Genomic DNA, 16,089 nt, shown 5'->3' on the forward strand with positions numbered 1-16,089 from the left:
TGAACAGAGTTAGAGTTTCAGTCACACTTCAACCCCGGACACATCACAGCCCTGGCCTCAGCTCACATCTTAATCTTGACCACTGCCCCAGATCCTGTCCCCTGGACACACACAGGTCCTGACACCTGACCCTGACCATTGACCTGTAAGGCACACCCAGGTCGGACCGCTGATCACATCACAGCCCTGGCCCTGACCACTGGCCTATGACTATGAAGCAACTGGCTCTGACCCCTAGTTACACTGCCGCCCTGACCCACATCCTAACCCTGTCCACTGGCCACTCCACGGCACCAATGGCCAACTATGAGGCACGGAACAAACGTACCCGCTCTCGATGATGACGTAAAGAGGCCGCGGGCGCGGTTTTGGAGAACACATTCGCGCGCACGGGTGTGACGTCACGGCGCGGCGGGCGCGCTCCCGAGACAGTACCGGGATGGAGCAGAGGGCGGCGGTGGGCCCCAGATCGGTAGCGGCTACTTCGGACTCCCGGTCCTCGGCTCCGGGCGCCGGGCCGCCACGCAACGTGCTGGATCTGCCGCCGGAGCTGTTGGTGGAGATCTTCTGCTTCTTGCCCGGGGTCAGTCTGCCTGGCCTGGCCGCCGCCTGCAGGAAATTCCACCAGATCCTCAGCACCGACACCATCTGGAGGAGGCGGTGCCGCGCAGGTCCGGGCTGGCGGGGAGAAGACGGTGGGACAGTGTCGGGGCCGGCCCGGGGAGCTGGTGGGAGAGGGTCGGGTCCGGGCCGGGGGGAAAGCAGGGGAGCTGCTGGGAGAGTGTCGGGGCCGGGCCTCCCGGAGTGGGAGCGGGTCCGTGGGGATGTTGTTGGGTCGGGAGAGAGGGGTTTTGGTGGGGAGCGGCAGTGATTTTTGGGGAGGGACGTGTTGGGTGGAGGTGGGGAGGGAGGAGCTTTTTCAAGTTTAAATGTCATTCACCCATGCACGAATATAGGCAAACAAAACAAGATTTGCAGGTGGTGCGAACCGAAGTGAAGAGACAGAGGATGGGGCGGTTGGCGCATAAGTAGAGACAGCTTGTAGGGAGTTTGTGAGGAAGGATAGACAGATGATAGAGCAAAGATGCACTAGCCAGGGAGTTTGAGATGTGTCTAGGAGCATCATAAGCAGGGATGATGAACTTCAAGCGTGGATCAGTACGTGGAACTATGATGTGACCATTACATAGACTTGGATGTCTCAGGGGCAGGAATGGCTGCCGAGTGTGCCGGGCCTTAGATGAGCACATAGGGAAGCAGACTCTGGAACGGTGCAAAAATAACAGGGTTGTTATCATGGGTGATTTTAACTTCCCTCATATTGATTGGCACATTATTAGTTCCAAGGATTTAGATGGGGCAGAGTTTGTTAAGTGTGTCCAGGATGGATTCCTGTCACAGTATGTGGACAGGCCGACTAGGGGGAATGCCATACTAGATCTAGTACTAGGTAATGAACCGGGTCAGGTCACAGATCCCTCAGTGGGTGAGCATCTGGGGGACAGTGACCACTGCTCCCTGGCCTTTAGCATTAACATGGAAAAGGATAGAATCAGAGGGGACAGGAAAATTTTTAATTGGGGAAGGGAAAATTATGAGGCTATAAGGCTAGAACTTGCGGGTGTGAATTGGGATGAAGTTTTTGCAGGGAAATGTACTATGGACATGTGGTCGATGTTTAGGGATCTCTTGCAGGATGTTAGGGATAAATTTGTCCAGGTGAGGAAGATAAAGAATGGTGGGGTGAAGGAACCATGGATGACAAGTGAGGTGGAGAATCTGGTCAGGTGGAAGAAGGCAGCATACATGAGGTTTAGGAAGCAAGGATCAGATGGGTCTATTGAGGAATATAGGGTAGCTAGAAAGAAGCTTAAGAAGTGGGCATGAGAAGGCCTTGGCGAACAGGATAAAGGAAAACTCCAAGGCATTCTTCAATTATGTGAAGAAAAAAAGGATGACAGGAGTGAAGGTAGGACCGATTAGAGATAAAGGTGGGAAGATGTACCTGGAGGCTGTGGAAGTGAGCGAGGTCCTCAATGAATAGTTCTCTTTGGTATTCACCAATGAGAGGGAACTTGATGGCGATGAGGACAGTATGAGTGAGGTTGATGTTCTGGAGCATGTTGATACTAAGGGAGAGGAGGTGTTGGAGTTGTTAAAATACATTCGGACAGGTAAGTCCCCGGGGGACTGACGGAATATTCCCTGGGCTGCTCCAAGAGGCAAGGGAAGAGATTGCTGAGCCCCTGGCTAGGATCTTTATGTCCTTGTTGTCCATGGGAATGGTACCGGAGGACTGGAGGGAGGCGAATGTTGTCCTCTTGTTCAAAAAAGGTAGTAGGGATAGTCCGGGTAATTATAGACCAATGAGCCTTACGTCTGTGGTGGGAAAGCTGTTGGAAAAGATTCTTAGAGATAGGATCAATGGGCATTTAGAGAATCATGGTCTGATCAGGGAGAGTCAGCATGGCTTTGTGAAGGGCAGATCGTGTCTAACAAGCCTGATAGAGTTCTTTGAGGAGGTGACCAGGCATATAGATGACGATAGTGCGGTGGATGTGATCTACATGGATTTTAGTAAGGCATCTGACAAGGTTCCACACGGTAGGCTTATTCAGAAATTCAGAAGGCATGGGATCCAGGGAAGTTTGGCCAGATGGATTCAGAATTGGCTTGCCTGCAGAAGGCAGAGGGTCGTGGTGGAGGGAGTTCATTCGGATTGGAGGGTTGTGACTAGTGGTGTCCCACAAGGATCTGTTCTGGGACCTGTATTTTTCGTGATTTTTATTAACGACCTGGATGTGGGGGTAGAGGGGTGGTTTGGCAAGTTTGCAGATGACACAAAAGTTGGTGGTGTTGTGGATAGTGTAGAGGATTGTCAGAGAGTGCAGAGAGACATTGATAGGATGCAGAAGTGGGCTGAGAAGTGGCAGATGGAGTTTAACCCAGAGAAGTGTGAGCTGGTGCACTTTGGAAGGACAAACTCCAAGGCAGAGTACAAAGTAAATGGCAGGATAGTTGGTAGTGTGGAGGAGCAGAGGGATCTGGGGTTACGTGTCCACTGATCCCTGAAAGTTGCCTTACAGGTAGATAGGGTAGTTAAGAAAGCTTATGGAGTGTTAGCTTTCATAAGTCGAGGGATAGAGTTTAAGAGCCACGGGGTAATGATGCAGCTCTATAAAACTCTGGTTAGGCCACACTTGGAGTACTGTGTCCAGTTCTGGTCACCTCACTATGGGAAGGATGTGGAAGCATTGGAAAGGGTACAGAGGAGATTTACCAGGGTGCTGCCTGGTTTAGAGAGTATGCATTATGATCAGAGATTAAGGGAGCTAGGGCTTTACTCATTGGAGAGAAGGAGAATGAGAGGAGACATGACAGAGGTGTACAAGATGTTAAGAGGAATAGATAGAGTGGACTCTATACAAGAGGACATGGCTTTAAGGTAAGGGGTGGGAAGTTCAAGGGGGATATTAGAGGAAGGTTTTTTACTCAGAGAGTGGTTGGTGTGTGGAATGCACTGCCTGAGTCAGTGGTGGAGGCAGATACACTAGTGAAATTTAAGAGACTACTAGACAGGTATATGGAGGAATTTAAGGTGGGGGTTATACGGGAGGCAGGGTTTGAGGGTCGGCACAACATTGTGGGCCGAAGTGCCTGTACTGTGCTATTCTATGTTCTATGCTCTATTTCTATGTTCTATGTTAATCCAGAGGTAAGGTGTAAAACACAGTACCAATAGTCTCTCACAGCACAAGGCACACAGAGCACATACGGTATAAGACAGCAAGCGAATATGAGAAAATCAGTAAAATACAGTCACTCACAAATATATATAGTCCAAGCCCCAAGTTGGGGATTTGGCTGCCAGGAGTTCTCCCAGGATGTAACCAGTGGTTGGATGAAGGAAACCAGGGAAGGTATGGATTTCCAGCAGCTCCTTGCTTTTTGAATGAGAGGAGGCTATACGGCCTAGCGAGTCAATGATCGTGCCACAGTGATCCTTTGACGATGGATTTGCCTTGATCACCTCCCCCAAAAATAACCAGGGAAGAGCAAGCAGAACAGTTAACAATACTGAAGGGTCTCGGCCCAAAGCATTGACTGTACTCTTTTCCCACTGATGCTGCCTGGCCTGCTGAGTTCCTCCAGCATTTTGTGTGTGTTGCTTGGAATTCCAGCATTTTGTGCTGATTTTCTGTTGTTTTTAAAAATACATTTCATCGTAGTAGCTCTTAGATGGTATAACTGTGAGACACTTCCAGACAATTTTAATTTCACCTGTAAACTTTTTATAGAATATGGAGTTTCGGAAAATCTACGGCAGCTGGAGACAGTGGGGATCGCTTGCCGTGACTTGTACATTAAACGTAAGTAGTGATCAAATCTCATTTTAAGGATTGGTTCCTCTGAATACTTCCTGAGCCTGAGGCAGTGGACATCTTGACATCTTCCAGAGCACGATGACCATTACCTTGGCCTGATTACTCTAGGTCTAGTATGGCAATTGGCTGTCAAATCTTTCGAAGCTGACGAGTGAGGGAATGTGGTTAAATTTGTTGCTTTCTGTTACATTGAGGATTGGAGAAACCCTAAATCCTTTGGTCAGTTCTACCAAGACTATCCTGAGTGACCTTGTCGTGTCGAGTCGAGCTGAGAGGGTGGTTGCATTGTGAGTTCACTGCTGGAGGTGCAGGAGGCTGGTGCTCTCAACATCAGACCGTCACTTCAGGCACCCAGGCTCGGTAGACTTAGTGCTGGGGAATGGGGTGAGTGTAGCTGGGTACAGGATGGTTAGCATAGAGATGGTGTGCTGAATGGCCTGTTACTGTTTTGTGTGATTTGATAAAACATTTACTTCAAAAATGTAGCAGAAAATAGCCACTGTTGCTTCCTTCCGTAAGTCACATAGATGTCTAGTGATGTGGCAAAAGGAAACAGTTCTCTTTTTGGTTTGGATATTCTCTGAGCTATTGGATGTCGTGATCATAATGTATATGGGTCTTCATATCCGAAAGTGCTTCATGAGGCAGTGTAGTGTCCCGTTCAGTCCACTTGGTCTATGTCGACAAGTTGTGTCAAATGCTTGGTCCTCATGCTGACAGGTCTGTGATTGAATGACTGTAGTATGAATGTTATTGTCCACACCTGGGAGATAGTAGGGTGCAGTTGCTTCTGCTTTCCGCCAAGTTTATTTTCTTAGCTCTTGGTTGTAGAGCATGTGTTTCTGAAGATGTAGTGGCATGGAGAGCCCATGACCTTTCACCTTCACTTTGAGTTCAGCTTTGTTACAAGTGGTATTGTGGAAGGGTGAGTTATTTCAGACCTTCTGAGGTGGAGCTTGCATCAGCTTTTGAAGAGAATTTCTCGAGGTGTTTGAGTGCAAGTATGCTGAGTTTGTGGGTTCAGTAGTTTGACTGGAGATGTGAGAATGTTAGTGGAACAGAGTTCAGTCTAGTCTCATTAACCTGTGTGTTTAGGTGTTGATCCGCGGCTCAAATCGGCAAGGTTCGTCAAGTTGCTTCCTGACTGTGTGAAGGTGGATCACCGCGATGTGTACACTCACTGTATGTACCATAGTTTCATTGGTTAATGAGCACTGCATGACAGTTAGTCATCCTGTTTCACTGCTGTGTGTAATGCTGCACTAACAGTAGATGCATGCAGCAAGACTTCCCTCTCTCAGATACTGGGCAGGATACCTGATCCGAAAGAAAGGCACTAACCCACCGGTCATTGCAGTTGTTCCAAAGGTGCCTTTCTGTACAGCCCACTGTTCCATCAAGGCGCCAGTCTTCACCTCTCATTGCGACTTTGGGCGGTAACAGGTCTATTATGGGGTGGTTGAAGATAGTGATCTCCACTCTTCCTGTTGGAGCAGGAGAAGGCATTAAGGCATTCATCATCATCATCAGGTGCTGTACCCAGTTTGAGCTTTGACTGCCATGACCCATACACTCCTGTTTCGGGTCAAGTGGATCAATTCATTGGTATTCATTTCCAGTTCTCTGGCTGCTGTCTCCATCACCATTTGTTGTTGTCTTCCTCTTGCTTTCTTCCCTTCAATCTTCCCCATAATTACCGTGCATTCTAACTCCTCTTTCCTAATCACATGTCCAATGAAGTCACGTTGCCTTTTTTTCATGTTTGCTCTGTTCATGACATCCTCATCAGATATTCGTTTCATCCATGAAATTCTTTGCATCCTCCTCAAAAACCACATCTCTGCTGCTTCAATTCATTTCCTCATGTTACTAGATATTGTCCAACATTCTGAGCCATATAACATAACTGGATAAACGTAACATTTCAGTACTCTAAGGCGGGTTGTCATGCCTAGTTTAGTATTGGTCAGTATGGTCTTCATTCTCGTAAAGGTGTCTTTTGCCATCCCTATTCTTCTTTTGATGTCCATGTCACACCTGCCATCTGATGTCACCCAGCTTCCTAAGTAGCAGAAGTTCTGTACTTGTTTTATGTCTTTCCTGTTTATTCTCAGCCTGCAGATAGGATTCTCCTTCTTTTTGGATATCACCATACATTCTGTCTTTGCAATTGATAGATAGACCCATTTTTGCACTTTCTTCAACAACTACATCAATTAAGTTTTGTAGTTCTTCCTTAACTTGCAATTAACACAGTGTCATCTGCATGTCTGAAATTATTGATGTTTTCACCGCTAACTTTGATTCCCAAGATGTCTCTTATTTTTTGTAATATTGTTTCATTGTACACATTAAATAAATCAGGGGAGAAAACACACCTTTGTCTAATGCCTCTCTTGATTTTCGTAAACTGACTCACTTCTCCATCTATTCTTACAGCGGCAGTTTGTTCCCAGTACAGATTTCTGATTAGGCGGAGGTCTTTCGAATCTAGATCTAGAGTTTTCTGTAATATTTCAAATAACTTATTGTGCTTCACTTTATCAAATGCTTTTATGTAGTTGATAAAGCAAACAAATCTTTTTGCACTTGAATAGCTTGTTCTGATAGTATTGTTAACATCAATATTGCGTTTCTTGTACCTTTGTCTTAAACAAAACCACGTTGTTCTTTACCTATTTCAGCTTGTATCTTACTTTTAGCTCTTGTCATCAAAATTCTTAGAAGTATCTTGGTGATATGACTCATTAAACTTATGGTCCTATGTAATTCACATTCTATTGCTCCAGCTTTCTTGGGAAGATTGATAAATGATTTTTTTCATCTCTTCTGGTATTATTCCTGTCTCAAACATCATTGATTAAATCAGTAAATTTTTCAATTCCATAATCTTCAAGGGCAATAATTTGTTCTATTACTAATTCATCAGGACCTGCTACCTTTCTTTTCTTCATCTTATTTATTGCATTACGAACTTCAGATTTAAAAATACTTGGACCTTCAATGTTTTTCTTAATTTCTGGTTTTTCACCTCGATCGTCTTCAAACAATTCCTGAATATACTCAGTCCATCTGTTCATAATCTCATCTTTTTCCATGATAATGGTACTGTCCTTTGCTTTCAAACATCCACCTGAAGAACAGAGGAGCTTTTTACCAGTGATATTCTTGATTTGTTGATGTAACCTTTTTGGATCAGTAATAGGGATTCTTTCTATTTGCTCACATTCCTGGTTTAACTGTTCTTCTTTGACTTTTTGACATAGGCTTTCAACTTTTTTATCTAATGACTTATATTCCATAGGATTTGCTTTCTTCCGTCTCCTTTCTTCCATTAGATTTTTGATTTCATCTGTCGTCCATTTATTCTTTGTGCTTTTTTCTTTTTTAGGAATCACTGACTTTGCTGATTCTACCAAGGCATCTTTCAGAGAGTTAAATTTCATTTCTACATGAGTGCTATCATCTTCAACAGATTCTATTTCTAGACTTTGAAATCTATTCCATACTCCAATTGTAAATTTTTGTCTTAAGTTTTCTTATTTAATTGCGAGTAGTCAAGGGATTGTTCAGATTTTTGCTTCTTTAGTTTTTTAAGTTTTACTTTTACATGACATACTACTGGGTTATGGTCACTATTACAATCTGCACCTGGATATGTTTTAATAGAACATAGAATAGTATAGCACAGTACAGGCCCTTCGGCCCACAATGTTGTGCCGACCCTCAAACCCTGCCTCCCAGAAAAGCCCCCACCTTAAATTCCTCCAAATACCTGTCTAGTAGTCTCTTAAACTTCACTAGTGTATCTGCCTCCACCACTGACTCGGGCAGTGTATTCCACGCACCAACCACTCTCTGAGTAAAAAACCTTCCTCTAATATCCCCCTTGAACTTCCCACCCCTTACCTTAAAGCCATGTCCTCTTGTATTGAGCAATGGTGCCCTGGGGAAGAGGCGCTGGCTATCCACTCTATCTATTCCTTTTAATATCTTGTACGCCTCTATCATGTCTCCTCTCATCCGCCTTCTCTCCAAAGAGTAAAGCCCTAGCTCCCTTAATCTCTGATCATAATGCATACTTTCTAAACCAGGCAGCATCCTGGTAACACACATGAAAGTTGCTGGTGAACGCAGCAGGCCAGGCAGCATCTCTCGGAAGAGGTGCAGTCGATGTTTCAGGCCGAGACCCTTCATCATCCTGGTAAATCTCCTCTGTACCCTTTCCAATGCTTCCACATCCTTCCTATAGTGAGGTGACCAGAACTGGACACAGTACTCCAAGTGTGGCCTAACCAGAGTTTTATAGAGCTGCATCATTACCTCACGACTCTTAAACTCTATCCCTCGACTTATGAAAGCTAACACCCCATAAGCTTTCTTAACTACCCTATCCACCTGTGAGGCAACTTTCAGGGATCTGTGGACATGTACCCCGAGATCCCTCTGCTCCTCCACACTACCAAGTATCCTGCCATTTACTTTGTACTCTGCCTTGGAGTTTGTCCTTCCAAAGTGTACCACCTCACACTTCTCCGGGTTGAACTGCATCTGCCATTTCTCAGCCCACTTCTGCATCCTATCAATGTCTCTCTGCAATCTTCGACAATCCTCTACACTATCTACAACACCACCAACCTTTGTGTCGTCTGCAAACTTGCCAACCCACCCTTCTACCCCTACATCCAGGTCGTTAATAAAAATCACGAAAAGTAGAGGTCCCAGAACAGATCCTTGTGGGACCATTGAGTCACTGAGTTTCTAAATCTTTGGTTTTGATTTCTGGTGCTATCACCTGGACTTTTCCAGCTCTACAAGCATCTTGGATGGTTTTCAAAGTAGGTATTCATAATGACTTGATTATTCATCTTGCACCATTCTACCCATTTCTCACCTCTTTCATTTCTTTCCCCAGTCCAAATTTTCCTGTGGTATTTCCATCAGCACCTTGTCCTACTTTAGCATTTAGATCTCCCATGACAATAACAATATCTTGAGATTTGCATTCATTCTTTGCTTGTTCAAGCTCTTCATAGAATTTATCTATATCCTCATATGTTCCATCTGTTGTGAGTGCATATACCTGTATAATTGCTAAATCAAATGGTTGTCCTGTGAATCTAACAAGGAGCACTCTTTCTGATATTGCCCAATGTCCTAAAACACTTTTTGCCATGTTTTCATCCATATGAATTCCTACTCCATTAGTATGGGATGTTCCACAAGAATAAATTAAGTGTTTTATTTCTATTCTGACAGGTTCCAGCACCTATCCAACGAACTTTGCTAATTCCCATGATGTTAATCTTTAGTCTTTCCATTTCATTTATCACATTGTCCAATCTTCCTGCTTGATATTGGGTTCTTACATTCCAAGAGGCAATAATTTTCTTTTGTGTTACTTGAGCTAAGGCATTACAGTGACTTTAGTTCCCCTTGAGTTTAAAAGTCAGCTTGGCTGCTTGTACGCTGAGTGATTTTAGGGGATTTAGGTTGAGGGAATTGGATTAACTGTTTGTGCCCAGCTCTTTTGCTGACCGTTTTCCACTGTGTGTAATTGCAGGAAATCACCCTTTGCTGATTCTGTTATCTCCAAGGATATGCTGGATGCAGTGTTGTGGTGTGGGTGCTCCCTGCACTATTGTGACAGGGAATACCCAGGGACTGTGCTGGGTGTAACTGAGAAAGATATTGGTGGGGAGAGAGCTCGGTGAACAGGGCGGTGGGGAGAGAGCTCGGTGAACTTGGCATTGCAAGTAAGTTGGGTGCAGCTTGACACTCTCCCTATCAGCAGGCTCTTGAAGATCTTTATGTCTTGTAATCTCCCCAGATGGCAAGGAGCAGGAGCAATCAAATTCAAAATAAATTTATTATCAAAGTGCATATATATTATCAAAGTCAGATACATTTTCTTGCAGGAGCTTATAGGAAAAATACAGAAATAAAAAAATTCCTTAAAACTATACATAAACAAAAGACTGACAAACAACCAATGTGCAAAAGAGGATAGACAGTGCAGATTAAAAAATAATACTGAGAACAAGTTGTAAAGAGTGAGTCTGTAGGTTGTACTCTGAGTGGTGATTGAAGTTACCCACACTAGGCAGCCAATCACGTTTGCTGAAAGACTCTCGTTGGGTAATAAGTGCTTTGTGATTGGATGAGGAATTGGTGATGTGCTCCCATTGCCAAGCAACAGTGCATCCTGCAAAACATTGAAGATTTAAGCTGCATCCTGTCATATGGTAACTGTTGAGGTTGAATTAAGTTCTTAGTGATACTAAACCTTAAACTTACTGGCAGCTTTGCGCAGAAATAACCATTAGTCCAATTAACAGCACGGAAGGCATGGCCCAGGGCTGAGGGCCTAAGCTAATCTGCACAGAGCTTAGTGCCTGTGACAAAATCCCACTTCACTGACGGTGCCAATCAGACCTGATTCTAGTGCATTTCTCCTTGCTGGCTCCAGTTAGTGATATGTGACCGGGTGCATCGTAGGTTTGGTGAGTTCTGGGGCCACTCTTTTGTGTTTCAGTGCTGCATCCGTACCGGAACATCCTGGGTCTGTGGCAGCCGGACATCGGACCATATGGAGGGCTACTCAATGTCCTTGTAAGTACATGATTTCACATCTTATCACCCAGTTCTTGATTTCAATCACAATCCTTTCAGAATCAGTTGAATTGTTTCTTTATAGAACATTGACCAGCACAGCTTAGTACAGACCTTTTGACTCATAATGTTGTGCTGACACTCTAACCTGCTATAGGATCAATCTAATCCTTCCCACTTACATAGCCCTCATCCATGTGCCTATCTCCTTAATGTATTTGCTTTTACCACTACCCCTGGTAGGGTGTTCCACGCACCCACCACTCTCTGTGTTTATAAAGAAAAAACTTACCTCTGACATCCACCTGTACTTCCCTCCAATCACCTCATAATTAGCCATTTCCACCCTGAGGGAAAAAATTCTGGCTGTCCACTCTATCTCTCCAATTCTAAGATCAAAATTCTTGTTGAAACTCATCCATGCACATTTGCCTTAAATTTGTACATGTTACAGGCATACTCTGAGGTGATTTCAGACCACGTTCCATGTAGCTTCACTGTTCCTGCAGGGATTACAGATAAAATCTTCAGACTGGGAGACTGACGAGAAATCATCTCGTGCTCACTTCCAGTTTTCAAATTGGTATTCCCTCTTTCTAATCGGCTCTCTGTAGTCTTCCTAGATATTCCACTCTCTCTGGAGTCATGATCGTTCAATAACCCATTTCCCCCATCACTAATCCCACTCTTCCCATTGTACTTGTTTTCCTTTCTGTATAAGAGTCTGAGCTTCTTGATCACGTATCTAATATTTCTCTGTGGTTTAGTGACAAATTTAGTCAAAGGCTGCTTTGAACCATTTTCACCTTGTTTTTGGATTGCACCATGGTTTGCCGTAACATTCTGTCTGCTGAGCTCTCTACAATTCTACTTCAACGACTCTGTGGTTGGCAGTTGTACTCTTGGCTGACAAGATCCTCTACTAGTTGAGCAGAAGCAGAGATAAGATATAGCAGCAGAATCAGGCCATTCGCCCCATCAAATCTATGCCATTTCATCATAGCTGATCCGTTTCCCCCTCAGCCCCAATCCCCTGCCTCCCCCCCCCACCCGTATCCCTTCATGCCCTGACTAATCATAACACCCTGCGTTAGATGTGGGGCAGTTGGTTCCCCCTCTGATCACTGTAGTGGTCTTGCTGTAGTGTGTATACATTGAGCAATTAATGCATTGAGTTTGAATTTGCATTTGCTTTTGTCTTTATGTGCTGTACTATTTGACCAGATTTAGTGGTGAGATTAGAGGACAATTAGTACTTGTGGCCTGAGACTGGGGTGGGAATGTGGGTAGTGTGTTTATAGACTGAGGTGATAAGTAACCATGCCAGGGACGGGGACAATATAATGTCATGGGATTCTGACTGCAGTTTGTCTGATGAATTCGCAGGTCGATGGGTTGTTTATCATTGGATGGATGCATCTGCCTCCTCATGATCCCCATGTCAACGACGCCATGCGTTGTAAGCCCTTGTTTCGAATTCACCTGTGGGAAAAGAATAAGGCGCAAGTGGAATGTATGTACGGTCACAAAGGTTCTCACAAGGGAGACATACAGGTAGGAGTAAAACACAGTGATTGCCAACCTCTTTTTGTTCATGCATCCAAACCCTTCCTGTTCTAACCTCTCCTCAGCCCATCTCATAGAGAATTGGGAGTTCTGTATCTGAACAGAGAAGGTGGTGACTTGGTTATGTGTGATTTAGGAGCAGGAGGAGGCAGCTAGGTCACTTGAGCCTGCTTTACCGTTCAGTAATATCATAGTATCTAACTGTATTCCTCTTTCCTCAGTAACCTTTCACCCCTTTGCTTATACAGAATCTATCTGCCTCTTTCTTTAAAGTGCACAAATTGTTGTCTTCCACTGCTCGTTGAAGAAATCCTCTAGTTCTGGATTCTGTACTCCCCCCGATCCACCCTGCCGGGATCCACAAGGATCTTGAACACTTCAGCCGAGCCCGTCCAATCTTCCCTCATGAGGCAGCATGGCCATTCCAGCTGTTAAGCTTCACTTGACTGATCAATTTTATTTGTATTAAATTTTCAACTGTTTGTATTGAGCAGCACAGGAGTGTAGTGGTTAGCACAATGCTTTGCAGTGGCAGTGACCCGAGTTCAATTGCCACCTCTGTCCGTAAGGAGTTTGTATGTTCTCCCCATGACACCGTGGGTTTCCTGTGGGTGCTCTGGTTTCCTCCCACGTTCCAACAATAGATTAATTGGTCGTTGTAAATTGTTCCATAATTAGGAAAGGTTTAAATCAGGGGTTGCTGAACAGTGCAGCTCGTCGGGCCAGAAGGGCCTATTTGGCAGTATAACCCAATCAAATAAAATAAAATAAGACATAGCAGCAGAATTAGGCCATTTGCAACCAATAGGTATTCTTATACTAATTTTACCATTACCATGCACTCTCGATGGCCACCTGGTGCCTCCTGTACCTAATAAAGTGGCCACCGAGTATATGTTCGTGATCTTCTGCTGCTGTAGCCCGTCCAGTTCAGTTGTGTGTTCAGAGATGCTCTTCTGCACACCACTGTAATGCATGGTTATTTGAGTTACTGTCGAATTCCTGACAGCTTGGACCAGTCTGGCCCTTTTCGGACCTCTGTCATTGAGAAGGTGCCTTCACCCACAGAACTGCCACCCACTAGATGTTTTATTTTGTTTTCTGCATCATTCTTTGTAAACTCTGTGCATGAAAATCCCAGGCGGTCAGCAGTTTCTGAGATACTCAAACCACATCATTTGGCACCAACAATCATTCCACGGTCAAAGTCACTTAGATAGAAACGTAGAAAACTTACAGCACAATACAGGCCCTTCAGCCCACAAAGCTGTGCCGAACATGTCCTTACCGTAGAACTACTTAGGCTTACCCATAGCCCTCTATTTTTCTAAGCTCCATGTACCCATCCAGGAGTTTCTTAAAAGACCCTATCGTATCCGCCTCCGCTGCCACTGGCAGCCCATTCCACGCACTCACCACTCTCTGCGTAAAAAACTTACCCCTGACATCTCCTCTGTATCTACTTCCAAGCACCTTAAAACTATGCCCTCCCGTGCCAGCCATTTCAGCCCTGGGTAAAAGCCTCTGACTATCCACGTGATCAATGCCTCTCATAATCTTATACACCCCTATCAGGTCACCTCTCATCCTCCGTCACTCCAAGGAGAAAAGGCCGAGTTCACTCAACCTGTTCTCATAGGACATGCTCCCCGATCCAGGCAACATCCTTGTAAATGTCCTCTGCACCCTTTCTATGGTGACATTTCTTCCCCATTCTGATGTTTGGTCTGAACAACAACTGTACCTGTTCAGCATGTCTGCATGCTTTTATGCATTGCGTTGCTGCCACATCATTGGCTGATTAGATATTTGCATTAACGAGCAGGTGTACCTAATAAAGTGGCCACAGAGTGTGTAACAACTATTAGTGGGGATAGTGTTAGGTGTTGCTCAGTGAGGTTATATGGGTAGAACAAATTCAGGGTATGATCACTTTGGGATTGTACTACGCACCCTCCCACACGAATCTGCAGGAACAAGACATACAAATACATAGGAAGATGAGGTAAGGATAGATGTGGGAATAATATGTTTGTAATAGTAGATGATTTCAACTTCCCTTATTTTGACTGGGATATTTGTAGTTCAGAGTCTTGGCTGGGGTGGAATTGGTGTAGATGACCCAACAAGAGAGGAGGTAAAGGTGGGACAAGTGATTGAGAGTCACAGGGAGAGCTCTTTGGGGCCAGTGGCCATAATTCTATTAGTTTAAGAAAAAGATAGGACTGGTCCACAGATTAAAATACTGATTTATGCCAAGGAAATGGTGAAAGCATTCAACGGGAACTTGCAAAGGTTGATTGGGAGAGGCTGTTTTTTTTAAGTAAAGGGACAGCTGATAAGTGGGAGACTTTTAACGATAAGCAGAAAGATTGGTGTTTCAGCCCTTCCTGATCCAGGTTCTCCCATTGATTAGAAGAGGGGAGAGAGAGAGAGAGAAGATCCCAGCAGCTCCAGACAGTACACATGGATTTCACAGCAAAGTCTTGGTAAATGGACCAAATAGTATGCCTAGCTCGTTCCTTAGTCCAGTTATTCCTCTTTGTTACATCCCCAATAATAGATCCAACCAAAGTTCATGTGAACTGACTACCGTTGATTGAATCATAAATCTGCCTGCGCACTCCATCATATCATTAACTAACTGTTATACGAACCCATGTCTTGGCCACTCTTTGGCACAAGGGCGTTCCTTGGTCTCGGGCCACTCATTCTTTGCTTTTTTTTTCTGTTATAGCCTGTTGTTTCCTGACTCTAGAATAGGGGGGTCTTTTGTTGACCTGTGTTATATGATGTGAACAATTGAGGGTACCTTTTCTGTCAGTTCCAGAATACTGTATCCAACAAATATTCTTCTGTTTGCAGATAGTGAAGAAAGATGAGTTTTCTACTAAGTGTGATCAGACAGATTTTCACCGGATGTCTGGAGGGAGGCAGGAGGTAGGTGTTAGAACATAGAAATCTACAGCACATACAGGCTCTTTGGCCCCAGTGTTGTGCTGACCATGTAACCTACTCTAGAAACTGCCAAGTCTCTACCCTACTGCATTGCCTCTATTTTTCTAAGCTCCATGTACCTATCTAAGAGTCTCTTAAAAGATCCTACTGTATCCCCCTCCACCACTGTCGCCGGCAGTGCATTCCACGCACCCATCACTCTCTGTGAAAAACTTACCTTCGACGTCCCATCGGTACCTACTTCCAAGCACTTTAAAACTATGCCCCGTTGTGTTAGCCTCTAGCTATCTACATGGCCAATGCCTCTCGTCATCTTATACACCTCTATCAGGTCACCTCTCATCCTCTGTCGCTCCAAGGAGAAAAGGCCAAGTACTCTCAACCTATTCTCATAAGGCATACTCTCCAATCCAAGCAACATCCCTGTAACACACATCAAAGTTGCTGGTGAACGCAGCAGGCCAGGCAGCATCCATAGGAAGAGGTGCAGTCGACGTTGCAGGCCGAGACCCTTCGTCAGGACTAGTCTGCCTGGCCTGCTGCGTTCACCAGCAACTTTGATGTGTGT

The 16,089-nt window shown here is 44.7% G+C and overlaps 1 protein-coding gene across 3 annotated transcripts in view; it reads left to right on the top strand.

Moving 5' to 3' along the window:
• Window positions 1-396: 396 nt before the first annotated feature.
• fbxo31 (F-box protein 31) overlaps window positions 397-16,089 on the top strand; it is a 32,107-nt gene continuing 16,414 nt past the window's right edge. Inside the window, exons 1-6 of one of the 3 annotated variants that reach the window (XM_072280057.1) lie at window positions 397-671; window positions 4,299-4,370; window positions 5,481-5,567; window positions 10,921-10,997; window positions 12,384-12,551; window positions 15,429-15,503. In XM_072280057.1, coding sequence (XP_072136158.1) covers window positions 440-671; window positions 4,299-4,370; window positions 5,481-5,567; window positions 10,921-10,997; window positions 12,384-12,551; window positions 15,429-15,503 — 711 coding nt within the window. In that variant the 5' untranslated portion in view covers window positions 397-439. The remainder of the gene's footprint in view (window positions 672-4,298; window positions 4,371-5,480; window positions 5,568-10,920; window positions 10,998-12,383; window positions 12,552-15,428; window positions 15,504-16,089) is intronic. The other 2 variants (XM_072280058.1, XM_072280059.1) reach the window with 2 other exon arrangements.

This window comes from Mobula birostris, chromosome 15, assembly GCF_030028105.1.
Source record: "Mobula birostris isolate sMobBir1 chromosome 15, sMobBir1.hap1, whole genome shotgun sequence".
Classification (NCBI taxonomy): Eukaryota; Metazoa; Chordata; class Chondrichthyes; order Myliobatiformes; family Myliobatidae; genus Mobula; species Mobula birostris.